Below are 21,215 nucleotides of genomic sequence, written 5' to 3' on the forward strand. Positions count from 1 at the left end.
TCTTATCGTCGATAAGGCATAACAACGGCTGGCTTTGCAGTTCATTGGGGGGGCCACTGGCCATCTTGGACAGGATTAATTGGCATAGTCGCCCTTTTGATTTGGATGGCCACATATAACATTATTTTAAAGAGAAACGGCCACTTTTAAAGATATCCTGATTACAGGATATCTTTCGATTACATTTTATGGAAGTATCCAATTAAAGATGGTGATTTGGTCTAACAGTATCTGACAGTAGACCAAACCAAGTAAAGAGTAAAAAAAATATATAAATAAAAAAAAAAAATTTTTTTTTAATACATCTGTAATATACACTTTACGTAAACAGCTCAGGAAAAGTTGAGCCAGGAATGGAAGTGTGGATTTAGTAAGGCATAAAAGTGTGAATGTGATGCTAAAACTCAGGCATTCCACAGAATGTCAACCAAAAACCAGACACAAATCCTACTAATGGATCGTAAGCTCCTGTTAACAGATTGTAAACACGCAAAGCAGGGTCCTCTTCCCTTTTTGTAATGATATGGAATCTGCTGGCGCTCTATAAATTAAATGTAATGTAGCAATCCTGAAACAAACAGACAAAGAGTGCAATCAAACAGAACGAAAAGAAAGATATATACAGTAGATAGCAAGTAACGCTCCATTTGTTAGACGCATGTTTTCAAGAACAAATAGATGTATGATGTGGGAGGGCAGCGACAAAGAGTCTATTCATCTTATCTGTGGATATTGGTGGGATCCATTAAGAAGATCGGGCCAAACGGCACTTAGACTGGTGCCCACTCATGTCATGGATGTGACGGAGGAGGAAGAATATGCACCGTTAATATGCTACATTAAATTATACTGCTACTATGGAAATAGTTCCACCATTAATGACCTTTTTGTCATTTTGTCAAACTGGGCTAAGCATCAATGTGTGGTGCTGAAGGCCAACATCAGCCTGGTACTGGAAAGGGTTAACCACATAAAACGCATGGAGCGAGGTCTTTCAGTGTGTTCTTTGCACATTAACCTTGTTCCTGTAAACATTCGGGATTCTCGTTTTGAACGGACACGCTGCGATTTGTTTTATGTTTACACATGGAGAGGGAGCGTGTCTCCTATCACATCCCGTGTGTTTTCACCTTAGCTTTGAGAAATAGCAGAAACCTAAACATGAAATAAAAAAGATAAAATACAGGGCACACGCGTCACGTCGCTAAGGTGGGCGAGCTGAGAAACCGCCAGAGGGGGGCTGCTGCTCGATTTGCTTATTTTATCCGAGGTATTCTTGTTTTATGATGGTCCGCTGGGTAACGCTGCGTCACTTGGTGTTCTCTCCGCAAGGATCATTAGAAGAACTGATGAAAATGTTCCGCCATAAAGCAATTGGCCCAACAAGCTTTGGAAGGCAGGCGCAGCTCCCAAATTTTACATGATTAATTCAACTACTGAATAAAACATTTATCCATGATGTCATACACTATTTACTGCTCAATTACATATGTATGGCTTATTTAAAATTACAATTTTTTTCAGCTATTTATTATACTTCAGTGACAACATCTAAAAACAATTGCTGTGAAGATGATAGAAACACCGAAGACATGGCAGATTCAGAGTTGGCTGCGTGAGCATCATGGGAGTTGTAATCCAGGCTGGCTAAAGCTCCGCTGCCTGTTGTTTGTGACGTGCTGAGGCTCAGCATTTCTGAAAGTAAACAGAATTTTGCTGCAAATCCCCCCCTATTAAGAAACCTGTCTATAATTCATTACTAATGCATGGCTGGCCTTGTCACACTCTTGTAGTACATCCTACCAACACCAACCTACTTCAATGAAAGGGTTAAAATTATACTTTTTTTTTTTTTTAACCTTGAGCTTGCCGCATAAGGAATTCTTTTGGCTCAAAGGCTAGGCGTTCATTGGCATAGCAGCCCTTGCTGTGACCTCCTTATTTTGCTCTAGCCGTTCATACCCAAAGGCACGTTTGACAGCTTCTCTAAATAGCTTCATCTGCTACCAATTTCTTTGGCTTCACTCTGACGCACAAACATCTATACACAGCCACCCTTTGGGTAATGGAAACCTCTGCAACTTGCTTTCTGATGGGAACCAGCAGCAGAAAAACTTCTCATGAAGAACAAACATAACGTGAAACGTATACAGGCTACGGAGAACGCTCAAGGTATCTGAGCCGTCTGAAACCTGCTGCACCACTGGTGGTTCCAACTCTGTCCACATACAGGTGATGTGCACTGAGCTACAATCTCCCCACGATATGTATTCTGCACTGCTGGATTCAGATGCCAACAAGCACTTTGGGTGGCGATCCCTTTTCTGATGACCTTGTGCGTTTTCTGTACATATACCCTGAAAAAAAGTTCTCCCTTAATAAAAATAGAAAGCTTGGGAGGGATGAGGCCAAAAATGGTAGGCTTACTCATGGCCAACAGCAGCAGCAATAACTGGTTCCAGCGGTGGACACGCATTGATGTCACCGCAGCGAGGTCAACTCGCAACACCATATGTATTGATGGATCTAAATGGGACGGTTGTGGAGATCTGAGATCTCATTGACAAGCCTGATTGCCCTATAGGGCGCCTCCAGTTTTGTGGCAGCTGGGGGTCCCACCAGACATGCCACTGTAAGCCTAGTAGCCCCAGGCCAGAATACACCACCGATATATTCATATATTACAGTATGGAGTATAACTTACATGATATTAGGCAAAAATATATGAGAAAGGTTTAGTTTTTTTTAAGTTGTAAAAACAAAAAAAAACAGCATTAATAAAAAAAAAATAGAAATGTTAGAAGCTAAAACTTACAATGAAGCAGCACTTTGGAGAAAAAGCATTTGTTCCACATGCATACAGGTGGGTTTCATTAAATCTCTGGAGAAGCCTTATATGGTTGAAGCACTCGGTCTGAAAACAGAAGAAAGGAGAAATTATTACCCCCTACGACATGCACTAAATTCAGCTCCTTGCAAGACACACTAGTTTAGAAATATTTTTGTATCATGGGTATAGATAAAAGAATGCTGAAGATTTATTGTGAATGCCAACATATTTGTCAATACCGAGGACAGATAAGAAACATTCGACCCATCTAGTCCGAACGTTTTCCCCGATGTAGAGACTTAGACCTTCGTCGGTCGTAGGTCTCGTCGTAGACTCAGGAGCCGCGTGTCTATCCCACGCGTGTTTAAGGAATAGACTGTGATATCTCTACGCAACCTCTGGATCGTATTAAGTTCTAAACAGATTTCACTAACTTTAAACTATTTTATGCTGCGTAGAAACCTTATTTTTAAATCTTTTGAAAGTTTCTGTGTTCTCGCTGCGAACGTCCAGATGACAGCGAAAGGGATCAGCTCTGCGTGACGCTGCACATACGTAAGAGTGAAGACCATTTTGATAAATATAAGGCATGCTACTAATAAAACATTTATTCTCCTATCAAACTTTCACCATATCCAGAATTTCAGTAAAATGTTTTTTTTTGATTAGTACAAACGTCATCTCCTATGAAATGGAAATCATTAGTGATCACGTCTTTTTACCCAGAAAACTCAAAAAGCATCACGGTGTAGATAAAAATCCCCTGCTGGCCAATTTGCTTTTAAACGTGAAAAATAAAGCTATTGTCCCGGCGTTGTCAGATATTGTACATGCGCTGGATCTTTAGCGGTCTCTTTATAGTGAATCCAGAGAAATCACAAGAAACACAGAAAAACATCTCTGTACCTGATTATTTCTGCCCTTTTTCAGGCACTCATTGTGCTCTTCAGAGGTGACCTCCCAGTGGATCTATGAGAAGAAGATATAGATATATTTAATGTTTTTAGGAAACAGATATATTAAAATTTCTTTACATTATTAACAAAATAAATGAATGGTTGCTGCAATATATCAGATAATACACGTCATGCTTACGGCCTGTGGCCTTCTATTACATATCAATGTAACAGATATATAAAGATAAATATAAAGAAGATAATATATTAAAAAATCTAGTACACTACCAAAAAAAGGAATTTTAAGATACAAATGTTACCCACTGTTGCTGATGTCAATCACATGCTTCCCTTGACAACTGAAAATCCCTAAGTGTTTAATCAGAATCAGGCAACTTATAAATGAGAAATATGGCATTTTGCCTGGCAAATTGATTTTCTTTGAATATTTTTCCTTTTGATTAGTGGATGGCTGGTAAGGGGGGGGGCAGGGTGACAACAGACCCTGGGCTGATCTGAATTTAAGATTTTGGGCAAAAACCTAAAGCTACAAAGCAATTTTACACAGAGTTACAAGGCCACTTTAAGTGGTATTTACCCCATGACTGGATCCCTTTACTGCACCTTTTATGCAATTGTACATTTTCTTGCTCTAAATGCATTTAGAACACAACTAAGGAATTGAGCCTTTACAATTAAAAGATAAAGATAAATTAGAAAGGAATTAGCCAGGCAAATGAACTGTTGATTAGTAATTTGCCATTGGTAATGGGGATGCCACAGAAAACCACAAAAATGTTAGAAACTCTCTCCTAAAAAAGCATCTTGGGGCTGAATGTGGAATCTGGAGACTGGAACGGCACAGTCTTAATAATAACAAGTTCTCGAAGAAGCCCTCATCTAATACAGCTAATAGTGATATACTAATATCTGGTGAAACCAGCCTAGATTGCAAGGAGAGGTTCTAGAACAGGTCAATGTAAGGTGAGAGAAACAAACTTTCCATTTCTCTGCTGTGTCAGGAGGACACCTTGACCAGGCTCAGATCTCATCCTGGATCAACACAGTAGGGACACAATATGTATATAGGTTGAACTTGATGGACTTTGGTCTTTTTTCAACCTTATGAACTATGTTACTATGTTACTATGTTACTATTATTAAAACAACATCCTTGAAAATATGCTGGAAGCAATGGCATATCTTTAGAGAATACAGTTTCTACTCTACGACAATGTCCCAATGGCCATGGGGGTTTGTTCCGCTTCGCAGATGTTCTAGGCCTCCAATTCATATCTCAGTGTATAGCCCCTGCCCATTAAAACACCAACAATTGCACCTCAGGTCCTTAGCAGACATCAGGAGACACCAAAACTGTTGGACTACATTGTCTCCCAAAGACTACTGGGAGTTGGGAAGACAGGAGTTTGGCAATCCGTGCAACGTCAGCCTGAAACCTCACATTATCATTTCAGAAAGGAACATATAATATTGCTGTGCAATCAAAGCAGGTCATTAAAAACTAACTTGGAATCAATGCAGGCATTCAGAATTATCAGAGGATACATAAAAAAGGTTACAACATTATTTTACACAACACATAAATCTTGAAATATGAGAAACTTTAGTGAAGAACAGATGTTGCATCAAGTCATAAACACAAATGACCCCACACATGGGTTGCGTATCAGAAGTAGAACTCTAGAGGACACAGTCGAGATAATGTTGCAATAGTGTCTATGGCTAGACAATGAAAGAAAGTGATGAAATGTTCTGGCTCTAGTAACTTGCACCTTACGCGTACATTTGTAATTTGAAAGAATGTGAGAAATAGACAAATATCAAAGCAGTCAGAATAAGGGACCTTTTGCCCCAAATTACATCATCGGGATCCATCACTGGTAGACCTAGGAAACATGCCTGACAAGCCTGCTACTCTGGATTAATGTGGAATATAAACCAAACCTAAATATTCCAATATGTCAGACTGCCATAGAATATTTGTCCCATATTTTTGGGGCTTATTACTTATTAAAGTAGGGCTAGTATAAATTGTGAATCGCTATGGTTTTAAGCTATCCCTGTAGCCTGCGTATCACATAGTCGGCTTTGTCAAAGCTCTAAAAGTTTTGGCCTTTTGGAATGATGCCACCATGTAGAGAACGTCCCCTTTAGTTGAATGTCTCTCGGTACGATGCAATCCCTTTTCGTGCTCAAGTAGAATCGCAGAGTTCTTTTACTTCATTTTCCATCACAAAAACCTAAATTACTTCTGGAGTGTAGGGGAATCATTTAAGAACTGTGTCAATTGGAACGCTGGACTAGAAGCATACATTTGAGCCAAATGTATTCAGGCTGTTAAATTTGCCCTAGGGATTAAAAGCTGCCACCACTCCCCTGAGCAGGAATAAAGTAAGGACTTTTTTAGAGCTTCATTTCTTAATGTTTTATCTCTGACACGGTCCTTCTTAAATCGCCACGGGTTCATATATATATATATATATATATATACACACACACACACATACATATACTGGTGAAATTTAGTTTTGTATAATACATTTTCAGAGTGCTTTAACGTATAACTTTCAGGTATAGGGTTGTGACAGCTGCCTTTCTGAGTCAAAATGTAATTGAATTAGACAGACTCCTTGTTGACAGACACACGGTAAAAGCGGTGGATTCACCGGCGTGGATTTTACAGCCCATTGCCCCGCCACATGTGTTCAGATGAGAGAATAAGCTCAGCTATGCTTAATAAGTAAGATTTACAGATACAGCAAGGTAAAAACATATGTTTTTAAATACGCTTTTCATTTCCCCCCCGCACAATATGTTTTTGTTATTTATATGATAAAGTGAACCAGTCACCTTAAACAACCTTGACGTTAATCATTAGAGCAAAAAAATGTTGGCAACATTTGTAACGCTCCGTAAGATATCATAGCTGTAATAAGCGATGTATCAGGGCACTACGGAATTGACACCGATAACTCCATGGTGGAACGAGGTCCCCTAAAGGTCCTGTTTTCTCTGGTGAGGAAGGAGTTGGGTAGCCCTTATGGATGGCCAACTCCCTCCAATGAAGATCTCGGTGGTCCTTCCCCTTGCAGGCCTTTTGATCGAGGAAGGAAGGGGCCATCTCTCTCTTTGGTGTCCACCATGGCCTTGCACGTTTGGTTCACTTTTTTTCACAGCAGAACACCTGCAGCTCAGGGCTTCAATAAAAAAATCAGTTCTTAAAAAATAAAAAAAAGACTGCAACATTATTGTGGCTGCCTAAGTAAGCAGTAGGTCATAAAGTTATAAAAAAGACTCGGTAGAACTCTGACCCCATCCATGCCTCTAACCACCCCAACCAATATTTATATTTCGATTTAGTTCGTGGCCAAGAAAACACAATCCAAACACACGCCACGGTAAAAGGGTGAAAGGATTCAGGACAGACTGTGGGACTGTGAGTCACCCGGGATTGTGTGACTTGGCAGCGGACGGCGCGTGTGTTGACTTTACCTCTGCCCTGAGGACACAAGGAGTGCCCTACTCTCATTTGCTCAGTCACAAACATGTCAGGGTCACAAATATCATCACCGATGACAACTTTTAGATATAAGGCTGACAGCCTGGTTAATGCCCCCGGCCCCTGTGAATCACTGTGGCTCCCGGCTGTTTCTTCGAAACACAAGGTGGGGTGGAATCTAGTAGCAGATTGACAGGTCATACGTCAGATATCTTTCACATCGATGACCCCCCATCCGTTTAACCCTTTAAGCGCCACGGCTGCATGAGTTATTGCGCTCTCGTGCGTATAAACGGTTCTGAAAGAAATCCTAGTCTTGAATGATTTCTCTTCTATATCCAAGGTGCAAGATGTATCCATCGGTGCCCAACGGATCACTCTGTCTATACATTTTTAAAACGCTATGATTACGGCTGTCATAACACTAGATTTACTGTAACAAATGGCATAATAAGCATAACTTTAGTATACGGGTGTCCCTGTTTTGGGCAACAGTCCAGTGAGAGAGAAAGAGAGAGTCTGTCTCTTTCCAAAGCATACTCTTCAGGACATGGGTTCTCTCCTCTTTAGATTTTTTGTATGAATTATAACCGTTCCGTTGTTATGTACATTAATGTAACTGCACAAATAAAGGGTAGACAGATGTGTATATAATTAACAACTCTTCTGGGTGGTATGGTCCTTTTAAGTGACAAACGTAAAGCAACATGAGATACTAGCAGTTTATAATGGATCTGTCCAAATATTTGGGATCCCAGAAACCTGTATTTCTCAACAGGGCTATTGCGAAAACGAAAAGCTTCTTACAATCTTTAAAAGGGAATTTACTCCTGGAAGAGAGGTCTGCGAGGTTTCAGAATACCGTGAATTTATGCTGGAGCTGGCGTGCCCAGACTTACATCTCACCCCAATTTACAGCTCATATTTTGACTTCGATTTTGTGTTCTGGTGACTTACCCTGTCTAGAACGTGATTGGCCAATATCTCGAACAGGTTTCAAATACCGTGTTGTTCCAATAATTTACTATTAGTAAGGCTAATGGTAACTTGCAGGCCACAACTACAACTCCTACAATCCTCACCCACCCATACTAAGCACAGCTGTACTTCATAGACTGGATACGTTTTAGGCATTTACATTTTTAAAGTCATTTTCATACATTTACATCACTGTAACATTGTGACATAACCTTCGGTTTTTAATTTATTACCAACAAGGCATATGTCCTTTATAAGTTAGAGGGGTCTCCTCAGGTTTGACCCGGAGTCTCCAAGTAAAGCACTACTCTCCTTGGTCTCTGGGTCAGTTTCTTCTTTCTAATGGCAGTGGAGCTGTATTTGGCCACGCCCCTTACCATCCCATCTCCTAAAGGCTATCTGGGCTGGCCCACCCCTTCATGAAGCCACTCCCCCAGAAGAGGGAGAGCCCCGGGTAACCTACGCCTTGGGTTCCCAGTTCCCATGTTTCAAGCTAGTGGTGGGTTCCACCATTAATTAACCAAGTTAATTATTCAAATATTCAAAAGGTTACAAGTTGCACGGCCAATCAAAGGAGTGCTGAGACATATTCCGTCCCAAACACAAGAGTCGTATGTTATTAAATAATGTAATAAAGTAATTACAATAATGATAACATTCTTTATAGAGAGGTTTTAAAATGACCAGCCAATAAGAAATGTACGTTTGTTTCCCCAACGAAGTCTCCAAGCCGTAAAAACTATGAAATAAAACATCTGAATTTCAAAGTTCTTTTTTTTTTTTAATCCAGAGTTTGAATTTAAAAGAACGAAAATCCCTTTTATCTAAGCGCGTTTCTTGCTTTGTTTTGATGGAACACTGTCACATACCAATAATATTTAAACCTAAGTCTCTACAGCAGACGTTTGATATAAAACTCTTTATTTAGAGCTGTCAGGAATGATTAGTAATTATTTGTATCGTATAAATGTATAAAAAGCTGTATAAATGTTCTTATCAGAGCAAAAGCAGATACAGAATATAAAAAATGGCATTTTTAAAGGAATTTATAAAGGCATTTTTAAAGTGGAATCGGGCTGTTTACCCAGCGAGGATAGTTTGAATATTCCAGGAATCGCTTATGGTCTCTGGGTTAATGATTCTTAAGGTCATGGAACATAAAGGGGTATATTCGATTAGGGCAGGCGGATGTTAAAAGGGACAGTCAGGCCCATTTTTTACCCCCAAAGATTAGTGCAAACAATATTTTTGGTAGTTGCACCCCAATATGGGGAATATCAGCACTGGCACTGGAACCTGGAGGGGTTTTGCCCTGAAAGCATGGTTTGATTCAGTGACCAAGGAGATATATAATATATAGATATATTACATCTCCTAAGCCAGTGTGAGCAAGTTTCTGTTTTGATGCATGATATACTTGTTATGTCATAATCATAACTAGGAACTTCCAGGGTCCCCTTCTTCTTTGGGGGGGGGGGGCTGATGACGCGTGGACAAGTCCTGACGATCTTTGTGGACTGGACTGATGACTTTTTTGGGGAAAGGGTATAACATATACACCCAGTAAAAGTTATGCACAATTTACTTAGGTAGTAGATTTTTGAGCATTTGGTTTTGAAGACTCGAAAGTCAAGCTACTTGAGTCGAACTACATTTTTAAATCCGTAGAGCAAAAATCACATCCGCATGCATCGTTAATAGACGGAATGGTACTTCTCGTTAAGGGATTAGCTTGTAGCATCCATTAGCGCCTCCTAAACCAAGATTAGCAACGCGGGGGTGATGGAAGTGTTACCATTATCCATTCAAGTCCGAACACAGTAACGCTAACAAATAATACATGAAATAATATGCATGGCGGGTTGAGTACTTACGTCTTTCTGCGATCTCTGAGAGATATCACTCGAATTGAGTGAGAAGATAGCGCCCCTCGTTCCCACATACAGAATCCCCTTGTCATCCTCCAGGAGCAGAGTACTGTAATTCTTCACATTAGCGCTGAACTGTCTGACGTCCGAGAGTTCTGCGGGAGAGAAACCTCAACTTTAGACCGGGCTTGGAATTCAGAAGTATACGGGGGGGAAAAAACACTCTAGTTAATACTGAATAAGAGAAATAGCAGTTTATTGACTGGCAATGAAAATTCATGGCAAACAGAGGAGGCCACTATGACTGGTTAAAGGGGGCAACTCCCAGCATTACTACATTACTAACTAGTTTTTTACTTATACTTTCAGGCCTCTGCATATTAGTCATTTGTATAGCTCTGTTATCTGAGCCCAATCTACTAGACAAACACTCCGACTCCTTATCATACTGCCTGTGAAAAACAATAGAATGGCTCAATCTTAACCACCCTGCTGGACAACCTGGGCAATGAAAATCTATAAAGCAAAGGACTTCATTAGAATTGCCATAAAGCACCAGCTCAGTGTGGTGTTTGAGCGCGGAAAGTCCCCCAAAATATCCAGCCTCCTGGTCAGATTTGGGATTTAGAAAAGGCGCAATGTATTTTTATACAAATAAATTCAGAGTGAGTAATGTGTTTGGCAACGCCTACTCCCTGCCCACATTGTATCTTTGCTCCGCCCACTCTCTGCCTACCTTCACCTACCCTTTAATAAAGCCACCCACCCAGAAGTGGAGAGCTCCAGGTTGCCTGCATTCATACGTATATATATGTACACAAACACTCACACACACATATATATATATATATATATATACATATATATATATATATATACACACACACATATATATATATATACACACACATATATATATATATACACACACATATATATATACACACACATATATATATATATATACACACATATATATATATACACACACATATATATATATACACACACACATATATATATATACACACACACATATATATACATATATATATATATATACACATATACACACCGTATATATATATATATATATATATATATATATATATACACATATACACACCGTATATATATATATATATATATATATATATATATATATATATACACATATACACACCGTATATATATATATATATATATATATATATATACACATATACACACCGTATATATATATATATATATATATATATATATATATATATATATATGTGAGTGTTTGTGTACACAGTTTAGCAAAGAGGTAAATAAGTGGGAGAAATGCTATAAAATTTTGATACGCTTTACATTTTCCAAGGTGGAAGTTTTACTTGGCATTGTTGGTTGCCAGGCAAAGAAATCAGAAAAAGCATAAAATGTTTACTAGGGTAGGTGAAGAGTCATAAAACATACTGCAGTTAATGTACCTATTGTATTGTAGGCCATTAACGTGGATAGTGATGTTTTATACGAGAAAAAAAAAATCTATTTGACGCTATCACGGCAAGAGAATCCCATAATTAGGGAAACCTGTGAAATCAATACATCAGGTCTAATTAATGTGTTTGTGCAGTTGGCGTGCAATTTTTACTCCCGTTAAACGAAAATATCACATTAAGGATTTGGCTCGAAACAATAGGAGGAACAAAAAGAGACATCGGTTGGTGTAACAATGTATCCAGCCCAGCCAGAAAAGAATGTGGAAAGCTTATGTGTCCTTTTGGCAAGCAGAAGGTTAAATCTATGTATCTCGTTGCCAACGGGAAATGTAGATCTTACAGGGAGACACTTCCCCGTGGCTGTACTCATGATGGTTGCTTAGCAATGTTTCTCTATGGATATCGAGCCAGGGTTAAGACACTGCCGGTGTTCATGTTGGCTGGCGGTTGGGCAGCAGTGTAGCTGGAGGGGGAAAGATGGCTCACAGATCCAGAACATTCACGGGCAGAATACTTAATTCCCATGACTGATCATGGGATACGGACTGAGAAAATCCTGGATCATCTTTGCGTGCCTGGCAAACGCCGTCCTGCGGCCCCCATGGCCGATAAATGCTCTTCTGACTCAATGCCCTGAGAAGATCTATCAGTAAAAAATGAATAGTCCAGATTTCATTTTCATTCATTTCTGTAATCTGTGATTTGCTTAAAATAAATATCTAGCAGCGGATTCTTCAGTTTTAAATTTCACGGAATCACTAATTCCATGTTTATGTTAACGATTGGCACGCGATCTTCTCATAATTCTTAAAGGAATACTTTGTATCAAAAAGTAATAAATCTTTTTTTTTTTTTTTTAATATCCCAATAATCACTTGCTAACGGAGTATTTAACATCAAATATAACATGTGGCTCATCTCAAAGGAGCAAAGGAACTATAAAACAAAACGCGATTGATGATATAAATCTAAAAATCAAAAGAAAAGCAAAATCAAAAAATCTTTTGATTCTGATCTTGACGGCAATTATTAGATCTCAGTGAATATCAACCCAAAGTTACTTTATTTTGCAGCAGAACCATAAATTGGATTTTCCATCACTCTTGTCCAACCCTGTCCTCTACATTTGCAAACAACAGGTTTCCATGGTAACGTAATAAAACTGCTTATTGATATTGACTTTTAATTGCTTCAAAAAGCAAGTTTTGACCAGCATTGGCAATATCTTTCATGCAGCCTCACGCTCGTACCTGGGAACCTTTGTTCTGATACTCATTACCCACTAAAACGGCGGCGTGTCCCACAACCTCAGCGGGACTTTCTGCCTGCATCCCGTTCTATTGAGCATGGGCTATCAGGAGTTAGCCAATTGTGCAAATTTTCATTATTATTATCATGTATTGCTTTATATAGCGCCATCACATTCAGCGGCGCTGTACAGCGGGTAAAAAGTAATATATAACATAACAATTAGAATTACGGAAACAATGATGGACAAGAAGAAATATCTGCTTGTATGGTACGAAGGGCATATTAGACTCATGACTGCAAGTCAAAACAATTATGATAATGTCCCCACATTCAAATGACTCGAATTATACATTTCTGGGGACTTCATATTTTCAGCAGCTCTAATCCCCGTGTAAATACCGGATGCCGTGAGTGCGTTTGGATAAAGCAAATAACATCGTTCAAGCTAAAGGGAGCAATAACTTTTATTTTGCCCACAATAATCATTTTCGCTTTAGTCTGTTATAATGAAGAGGAAAAATTCCCTTGAGTTTTACCGTCAAATTCTGGGAACAGCGCGTGAGATTGTACAATGGCGTCATTCATCAGGTAAGGGCCGGAGCCGATTAATTAAACGCTAAGGCTTCTAAACACACCATATAGGCATATAAAGCGCTTGAGAGCAGAGTTTGATGGAAAGTCCCCAAAAACACATCAGGAAAGGTTCATATATATATATATATATATATAACAGGGGTGTCCAAGTTTTTTCTGCAGTGGGCCACTTCATCAGAATTGCATACGTGCGAAGGCCACACTCATTTTTCACTGTGAGTAAATATGGCCTTTAATAAAATATGCTGATTAAAATTAAGTAAATGACACAAAACCTTTACTTTTCCTCTCACTGATTTCTGGGCCTAGAAAGTTTTGTGACTACAAATTCAGGATAGTCTGGATAATTAAAAATGAAATACTTCTATTTATCCTAGGGATACACCGAAATGAAAATTCTGGACCAAAACCAAAAATTCAGGGTTCACTTTCTGAAGACCATTAATGAGGTAACTTTGTGTTATGCTTAACTTTAATGTCTTGCAAAAACCTACAAATATACACTACTAAAAGGATATATTTTTCAAATTTTTTTAATGTATAGTAATCAGTATAGGGTAATGGGTAACGGGAAAGTTATTATTATTATTACAATAATATGAATCAAGAAGCGATGCCACGAGATGTTCTTCATTGGTTGGGCTCTGATTTCCCGGCATCAACGGCCGCCTTTGGCCTTCAGGCTCGCAAAAGTCTTGGCGTAAAAGATCGGATCGTTGTTAATTCGGACCATTTCGCCACTTAGTGATCCAATCACGGAAAGGCATTTGTCCCAGAAGTCTTCGTTCCGCGCGCCTCTACGGAAGTACTTGGCGGGATACGAGATCTCCGGACCGGCGTACGAATAGGTGACGTAAAGACAAATCATGAGGATCTCCCGTAGCTCCTGCTTGGTGGTGACTCTGGAGGGGATTACATCTCGGCAGATCATGTATAGAAAAATGATATTTGATGGTATTAAGAATCGGTCTGTCTGCCATTTATCCGCGATGAGTTCCCTCTCCACGCTCCGTATCCAGGCGACCGGCTCCTCAGGTGTTAAAAATATGAGCCGAAAGCATCTCCGGTGGATGAAGTTGCCCAGCCATTGGAGCAGTTTGTTGGTGGCGATCTTCTCCGCTGCCCAGTTAGATGTTATGCTGGGATCGGGATCGGCCAATTGGGCGCTGATGTCTTCTTCTTCATCCACCTGCGGCTGGATGGTATTAGCGCGCTGCTTTAAGGGCATGCCAGATGTTACAGAGCTGATATTATTGCTCTGGGCAGCCATAAAACAATCATCTCCTCCATCATAAACATCATCCTCGCACAGCCTGGTCTTATTGCTGTTGAAGGACATCGATGTCACCGTCCACATTATCTCCAATAATCCACAGTTTTGAGAATATCCACAGTAATGAAGCCACCTCCACGGCCGCGCTGTGAGATATACTTGTTGCGTTTGCAATCTGCTGTTTGAGCTTCATAGAACCCTGTGAGGATTCCAGGCCATCGTTCTCCTTTCTGACATCATTAGCAGCAGGCATCACGGACGCCAACTTTAACTCCCATCACTTTTCTCAACCAACTTCATTGAATCCAATAAAAACACAAATGTAACTAAACCATTTGCAGTATTGGTATAAGGAGAATGTCAGCTCTTAGGCATAGAGTTGTGTGTAGACAGTCCGGATAGCCTCATTGCCGCTCCGGTGTAGGTAGTTTCAGACTTCTGTGTAATGCACATGCGCGGTCTGTTATTAGTGAATAAGCAGCAGGTATGCCAGGATCCTGAGATATACGGTACAGGGACATGGAGGAGGAAGGCATCTGAGCAACAGCAGAGCCTCTGTCTCTGGGTCGCTGGTTCTGGTTCCAGACACATAATTATCAATTGTAAAAATGAGGCAATTAAGACGTTTAATAATTAAGTGTTATAAAACCATAATCAAGCATGAACTTATTAGGGTTTAGGTTTTTTTTTCTTTTTTAACCAACCCATTCTATACAAAACACAGTATTTTGGTACGTCTCTTTCCTTGGGTACATGAAGTTACTGAAACAACTTGTGAGTACAGGAATCCCACACATGTATGGGTAGGGCATGTTTGTTTTTGGCACTGCAGGTTTAAAATTGGAACATGCGCATTAGAGTATGTAAACATGGACTTTTTAATGAGCCGGTATCTCATCTGAGACACAGTAGAGGCCCCAAATCTCAATATAGTTGAAGCAGGAAGGTGCCCCTCATGATTTTGGGGGTAAAACTACCCTTAAACAAGAAATAAACCCATTAACTATATACCGCATTGGCTCGGATATAGGCCGCCCCCGTATATAGGCCGCACCCTAAAAGTTTGGTGCTTTTTTAAAGAAAAAGTTTTTTTCTTTAAAAAAAGCACCAAAAAAACATACTGCCACTCTGTCTCCCCCCCCCGAGATATGCTGCCACTGTCCTCCTCCTCCCCCCGAGATATGCTGCCACTGTCCTCCCCCCCCCGAGATATGCTGCCACTGTCCTCCTCCTCCCCCCCCGAGATATGCTGCCACTGTCCTCCTCCTCCCCCCCGAGATATGCTGCCACTGTCCTCCCCCCCGAGATATGCTGCCACTGTCCTCCCCCCCCCGAGATATGCTGCCACTGTCCTCCTCCTCCCCCCGAGATATGCTGCCACTGTCCTCCCCCCCCCGAGATATGCTGCCACTGTCCTCCTCCTCCCCCCCCGAGATATGCTGCCACTGTCCTCCTCCTCCCCCCCGAGATATGCTGCCACTGTCCTCCCCCCCGAGATATGCTGCCACTGTCCTCCCCCCCCCGAGATATGCTGCCACTGTCCTCCTCCTCCCCCCCGAGATATGCTGCCACTGTCCTCCTCCTCCCCCCCGAGATATGCTGCCACTGTCCTCCTCCCCCCCCCGAGATATGCTGCCACTGTCCTCCTCCCCCCCCGAGATATGCTGCCACTGTCCTCCCCCCCGAGATATGCTGCCACTGCCCCCCCCGAGATATACTGCCACTGTCCTCCTCCTCCCCCCCCCGAGATATGCTGCCGCTCTGCCCCCCCCCCCCGACTTACCAGAGCAGACTCCCGGGTGTCTTGCGGGGCCGGCGGGGGACATCTACGCAATACGCGTATACAACTTCCGGTGCCGGGACTCAGCGGATGTGCGTAGATGTCCCCCGCCGGCCCCGCAAGACACCCGGGAGTCTGCTCTGGTAAGTCTTGGGGGCAGAGGTAAAACGCATCATGCGGACGGTCACCAGCTGCGGCGATGCGGGTAAACAACCTCCGCAGCCGGTGACCATCCGCACGATGCGCTTAGACAACCTCCCGTGCCGGCACCCCCCCCCCCCCGTGGAAAGTGCTGGCAGGGGAGGCTGTCTGAGCGTATCGGGGAGTAGGATGCAGGTCCCCTGCACCGCTGCTGGGATCTGTATCCTAACCCCGCTGCCTGCCCGGCAGGCGCTAGACCCCGAATATAGGCCACACCCCCACTTAAAGTCTTAAAGTGGGGGGAAAAAGTGCGGCCTATATTCGAGTCAATACGGTATTCCCTGAAAGCCCAACGTCCTCAAAGTCACCACCTTAAATAGTTAGTTACATAGTTACATAGGCTGAAAAAAAAAAAATCAGGTCCAGCCTTTCCCACATTGCTGTTGATCCAAAAGAATGCAAAAAAAAAAAAATCCAGTTTGCAGCTCTTCCCAATTTTGCAACAAACCAGAAAAAAAATCCTTCTTGTCCCCAAAATGGCAGTCAGAGCTCTCCTTGGATCAAGAAGCTGATTCCCCATAATTTAAATATTATATCGCTGAATATTATGGGTTTTTTATGGGTATTCATCCAGTTGCTGTTTAAACATCTGTACATACAGACTCAGATAAAACCACCTCTGCCGGCAGAGAATTCCAAATCCTTACTGTCCTTACTCACCTTTCTATATGGAGCGACACAACCACAAATCTAACGGGAACAGTGGGGCTTGAGTTTCATTCTTCTACCTCTTCACAGCAGGATACATATCAGGATTTGCTTTTTCTTGTACACTTATCAGGGGGTTTTGCTGAAGTTTCTTCCCTGGGTTTTAGGGCCTTTTTTAAAAGTTTTTTTTTTTTTTGGCGTCTCCCCTTTTCCTGGGTATGGGGGCATTTTATTGATGTTTTTTTGGTGTCTCTCCATCCCTGGGTTTGGGGCTAATCTTTCAAATGTGTTTTAGTGTTTCGAAACCAAGTACCATGCAAATAACTAGCCTCGGTGAAAATACGCCTCGAACACTCAGAGTCTATTGCTACAGGCGGTAAGTGGTCTTATATGATATGGAGTCAAACTGGTTTCTATGTATTTCTGCACAGGCGAGGAATTCATGCATTTCCAGCCATTGAGCGGGCGTGATGAAACCCACATCAATTCCCTTACCCTTTTCTGCATAGTAAAAATATTGGGATACAGTTACGCCTTCTTTCCTATAAAATAACCTGAAGGTGTTTCTTTCCTTCCCGGGAAGCTGATCTTAAAGAGTATAATCATGAAGCAGTCATCTACCGTATCAGACTTGAGTATGCATAACTACAAATACATGTGCGAAAAAGCATGATTATAACCCTTATCTGTTATTTTTGACAATTCCATCAGATTGCTGATCTTTGACTCTCTTGATTCATACCCCCGATTTACTATTAAGTGTGATGATAGATACGTAGTCAGAGGTAAGTGGCTTAGCTGTACGGTAGATTTTATACGCTAGTCCTCGGTGTTATTAATTCATTCATCACGGACACGATGGCTGCCCACAGGAATGACACCGAGTGAGAAAGATGTCTCCCGCTCTGATCTCCCGAATCAGTCTCTGAGCCTCAGATCACAATAATTGGACTAAATTACTATGTTCTGAAGAAGCTTTACCACGCTTCATTACTCATCGGCCTTTAAAAAGTGCTAAGCTTTATGGAATTGGGAAAATGTGTTATTAATCTTTGCTTATCTGCACTCCTGCAAAATTCAACGAGGATATAGGACTGTAATAACGTTTCAAATTTTCTCTATTCAAAAAATAATCAAGAAGATTCATGGGACTGGCTCGGTGCTGGAGAAGCCACCTAAACTTCTCCAACTGTTGATGGGTATTTCGACAACTGAGAATCCAGTACTGTCCATTCCTGCTGTAGATAACACACAGAGGGCGTCTTAAGAGCCCACCAAGGAATGTTAGGAAGCACCCCGGGCTACAAGGTGGCGGTTCTCCTTCTAAATACCATTCTTTACAACAGGTAATCAAAAGAAACATCAGGAACCACACAGGAAATGCCTGTTTTAAGATTAATAGGCGTCTATTCTTCCCGTTCTGTTTACTTTGATTTTAGAGTAAAATAGTGACTCTTAGCTGGGCAATGTTTTATGAGTCAGTGTCCTCAACCGGCTAATTCCAAAAGAACGCCGCAATGATTTGTTAAGTGGTTGATATCAAGTTACCTTTCGAGGAGGAAGCGGCTCTGTCGTTATCCTCCGAAACCGGACTGATGAAAGGCAGTGGTTTGTGACAAAGAAAAGCTTCAGATCACCATAAACATAGTTTTTTTTTAGGATAAACGTGAATGTGTGTGTACTAATGAATAGAATGCTCCTGTTATTCGGTGTTCTGTTAAGTAGGAAGTCATGAGCTTGGCAAACCAAGTATGCTTCAGTGGCCAAGTGTGATGGAGCCTTGGAAATGATTCTCAGTTACTTGGCCCACGTCATGGACGCGCCCAACTGGTCAGCATATTCATATGCAGTGGGACAAGACATGGTTGTATATACACAGGGCTTTCCACCCAGGCCTCAGCAGACCACCAGCGGTCTCTTATCTGTGCCACTGGCCCCATAACTTATGACGACCTCACTGTAGGTACATTGCTCCTATTAGGAACGCTAGACAAATCTTCAAGACTTCATTTTTTTTTTAATAGATGTAGTAATCGATGGTCCTTTACCTGTCTTGTTTTAAGGACTTCACTGCATAGTTTTCATTACGGGGAACTTTTCCTTGACCAAAGTTTAAAAAGCAAAGTCTCTGTGTATTTAACAGGTCAATATTCACATTCCACATTCTGCACCTTAGGCTGTAATAGATTTGTTTGCATCTATCCTTTATAGTATCACCAAACTGGAGGGTTCCCGGGAGTTGACCCATCATGGTTACCTTACTGCACTGTGCCTAGGGGCCCCGGGGATAGATTAGTCTAGCTAGTGATGCAGAAGTTGGCACTTCCAATGGTTCTCAGCATACATTGTGTATTCAAATACTATATTATATTTAATTATAGTCCCAACAGAACCCAGCCAATCATTAATTACCTGGAATATCTTAAAGAATAAATAAAATAGCATTAATATAACCTTTATCAGAAAGTCCAATTACAATTTTATATTGTCTTCTGTAAGAAGAATATACAGAAACAGTCAGTTTAGGTTGGACCATGAGATTTTCTGCACATACCATAGTCTAACCATTCTTGAGGAACCCCTCTGGACCCAAATTGAATAATGAATTTGTCTCTTTAGTAGAAAGTTATTTTTATGGCCATTAAAACCTTAAAAGCATAATTCTTACCTCTATCCTCTATTTATAAGAAATTATACTTTATTTAATGTTGAAACATTCATCATTTATCAGGGAATGCTTGATTGACATGTGACACAAAAGAGGGTAATGATAAATTGAAACTATTTTATGTGATTAACCCTTTAAAGGAAAGAATAAAATGACAGCTCATTTGTTTTGTACAAGAAGATTAGCCCAAAAGACTAAGCCCAAACCTCACCTATCCGAAATACACATCCAAATATCCATGTAATAGAGATTATAACAAGTGTATTCAGGTCATCAAGTATTGTTAAAATTATACTCTTCTATATGTTACAAAGTGTTTCGAAGCCGAGGTTGTTTTCCATCATCAACGCTTTCTAGTAATGAGTAGATAGTCGAGTATCTTATGCTTTGAGGAGCTGCCATGTGCATCTCCTAACATACTACTGGGTTTTGTGTGTACTAGATGTCGCTATGTTTATTTTATCTATACATGTACGTGTCATGTTACCCTGCACATTTTCTAAACTCGAAGATATTGTTCTATGTGACCGCTTTGTTGTGAAAACTTGGTCTTCTATACTTGTACAATGTATGGGAAACAACTAGAAAAAAAAAATGTTGAAAATAAAGAGAGAATGTAAATTTAAAAAAAAAGTATTGTTAAAATTAGCTAGAAAACTTTACATTGTTGGTTAATGTGAATTAACACGTGTTTACTTTAAAGATTGTGGGTCTGAAAGCATCAAAGATTGATCTAAACCAAGAAAACGTCCAAATTATAATTTAAATGGGCCATTTATATTTCCATTTTTGGGAAACTGGACGTAGCCATTTGTCCTTTAAGGAGAATTCACGTAGAAGTGCCCTTCATTCACACAGGTCAAAGCAATATGCGTGCTAATGTGAATAGATATAGAGCAAGCCTGAAGCTTCCCGCACACCTCTCTGTATTGAATTACGGGAGCAGAGGACTGTTCAATGTCATATAATTCTCCTTATAAATAATTCCAAAGACGAGGTTGAGCGCCTTTAGTATTATCCAGAAACGGACTACATCCAATGGCCTGATACATTTCCAAAAGGTTTCACAGAGTGATTTTCAGAAATGCAGAGAGCGATACTTAAAGGCACAGTCTTGTGTCCCACCGAGGGATCCATATTAAAGTATTTTGTAAATACAGTAATATGCATTCTCTACCTGTAAAGAAAACTATACGATGAAGTCAGCTGCAGCAGAACAAACCC

General features: G+C 40.7%; 2 protein-coding genes across 2 annotated transcripts in view; both read right to left on the reverse strand.

Annotated features, from left to right (window-relative positions):
- Positions 1 to 12,907, reverse strand: part of LOC149288628 (semaphorin-4G-like) — a 42,961-nt gene extending 30,054 nt beyond the window's left edge. Inside the window, exons 1-4 of the mRNA XM_089491353.1 lie at positions 12,856 to 12,907; positions 10,099 to 10,247; positions 3,737 to 3,799; positions 2,816 to 2,914 (exon numbers count right to left, since the gene is read on the reverse strand). Coding sequence (XP_089347479.1) covers positions 2,816 to 2,914; positions 3,737 to 3,799; positions 10,099 to 10,247; positions 12,856 to 12,907 — 363 coding nt within the window. The remainder of the gene's footprint in view (positions 1 to 2,815; positions 2,915 to 3,736; positions 3,800 to 10,098; positions 10,248 to 12,855) is intronic.
- Positions 12,908 to 14,079: 1,172 nt separating this feature from the next.
- LOC149288629 (cyclin-dependent kinase 5 activator 1-like) lies at positions 14,080 to 14,760 on the reverse strand. Its single transcript, XM_089491354.1, has one exon. It carries the CDS (start codon positions 14,758 to 14,760, stop codon positions 14,080 to 14,082), a length of 681 nt encoding a protein of 226 aa, XP_089347480.1.
- Positions 14,761 to 21,215: the final 6,455 nt, after the last annotated feature.

The sequence above is a fragment of the Sceloporus occidentalis genome, unplaced genomic scaffold, assembly GCF_023333645.1.
Source record: "Sceloporus occidentalis isolate IW3139 unplaced genomic scaffold, rSceOcc1.0.p SCAF_50, whole genome shotgun sequence".
Taxonomy (NCBI): domain Eukaryota; kingdom Metazoa; phylum Chordata; class Lepidosauria; order Squamata; family Phrynosomatidae; genus Sceloporus; species Sceloporus occidentalis.

Bases quoted from the DNA above. Each gene is read 5' to 3' on its own strand.
- LOC149288629 (XM_089491354.1), bottom strand. From the start codon at position 14,760: ATGTCCTTCAACAGCAATAAGACCAGGCTGTGCGAGGATGATGTTTAT.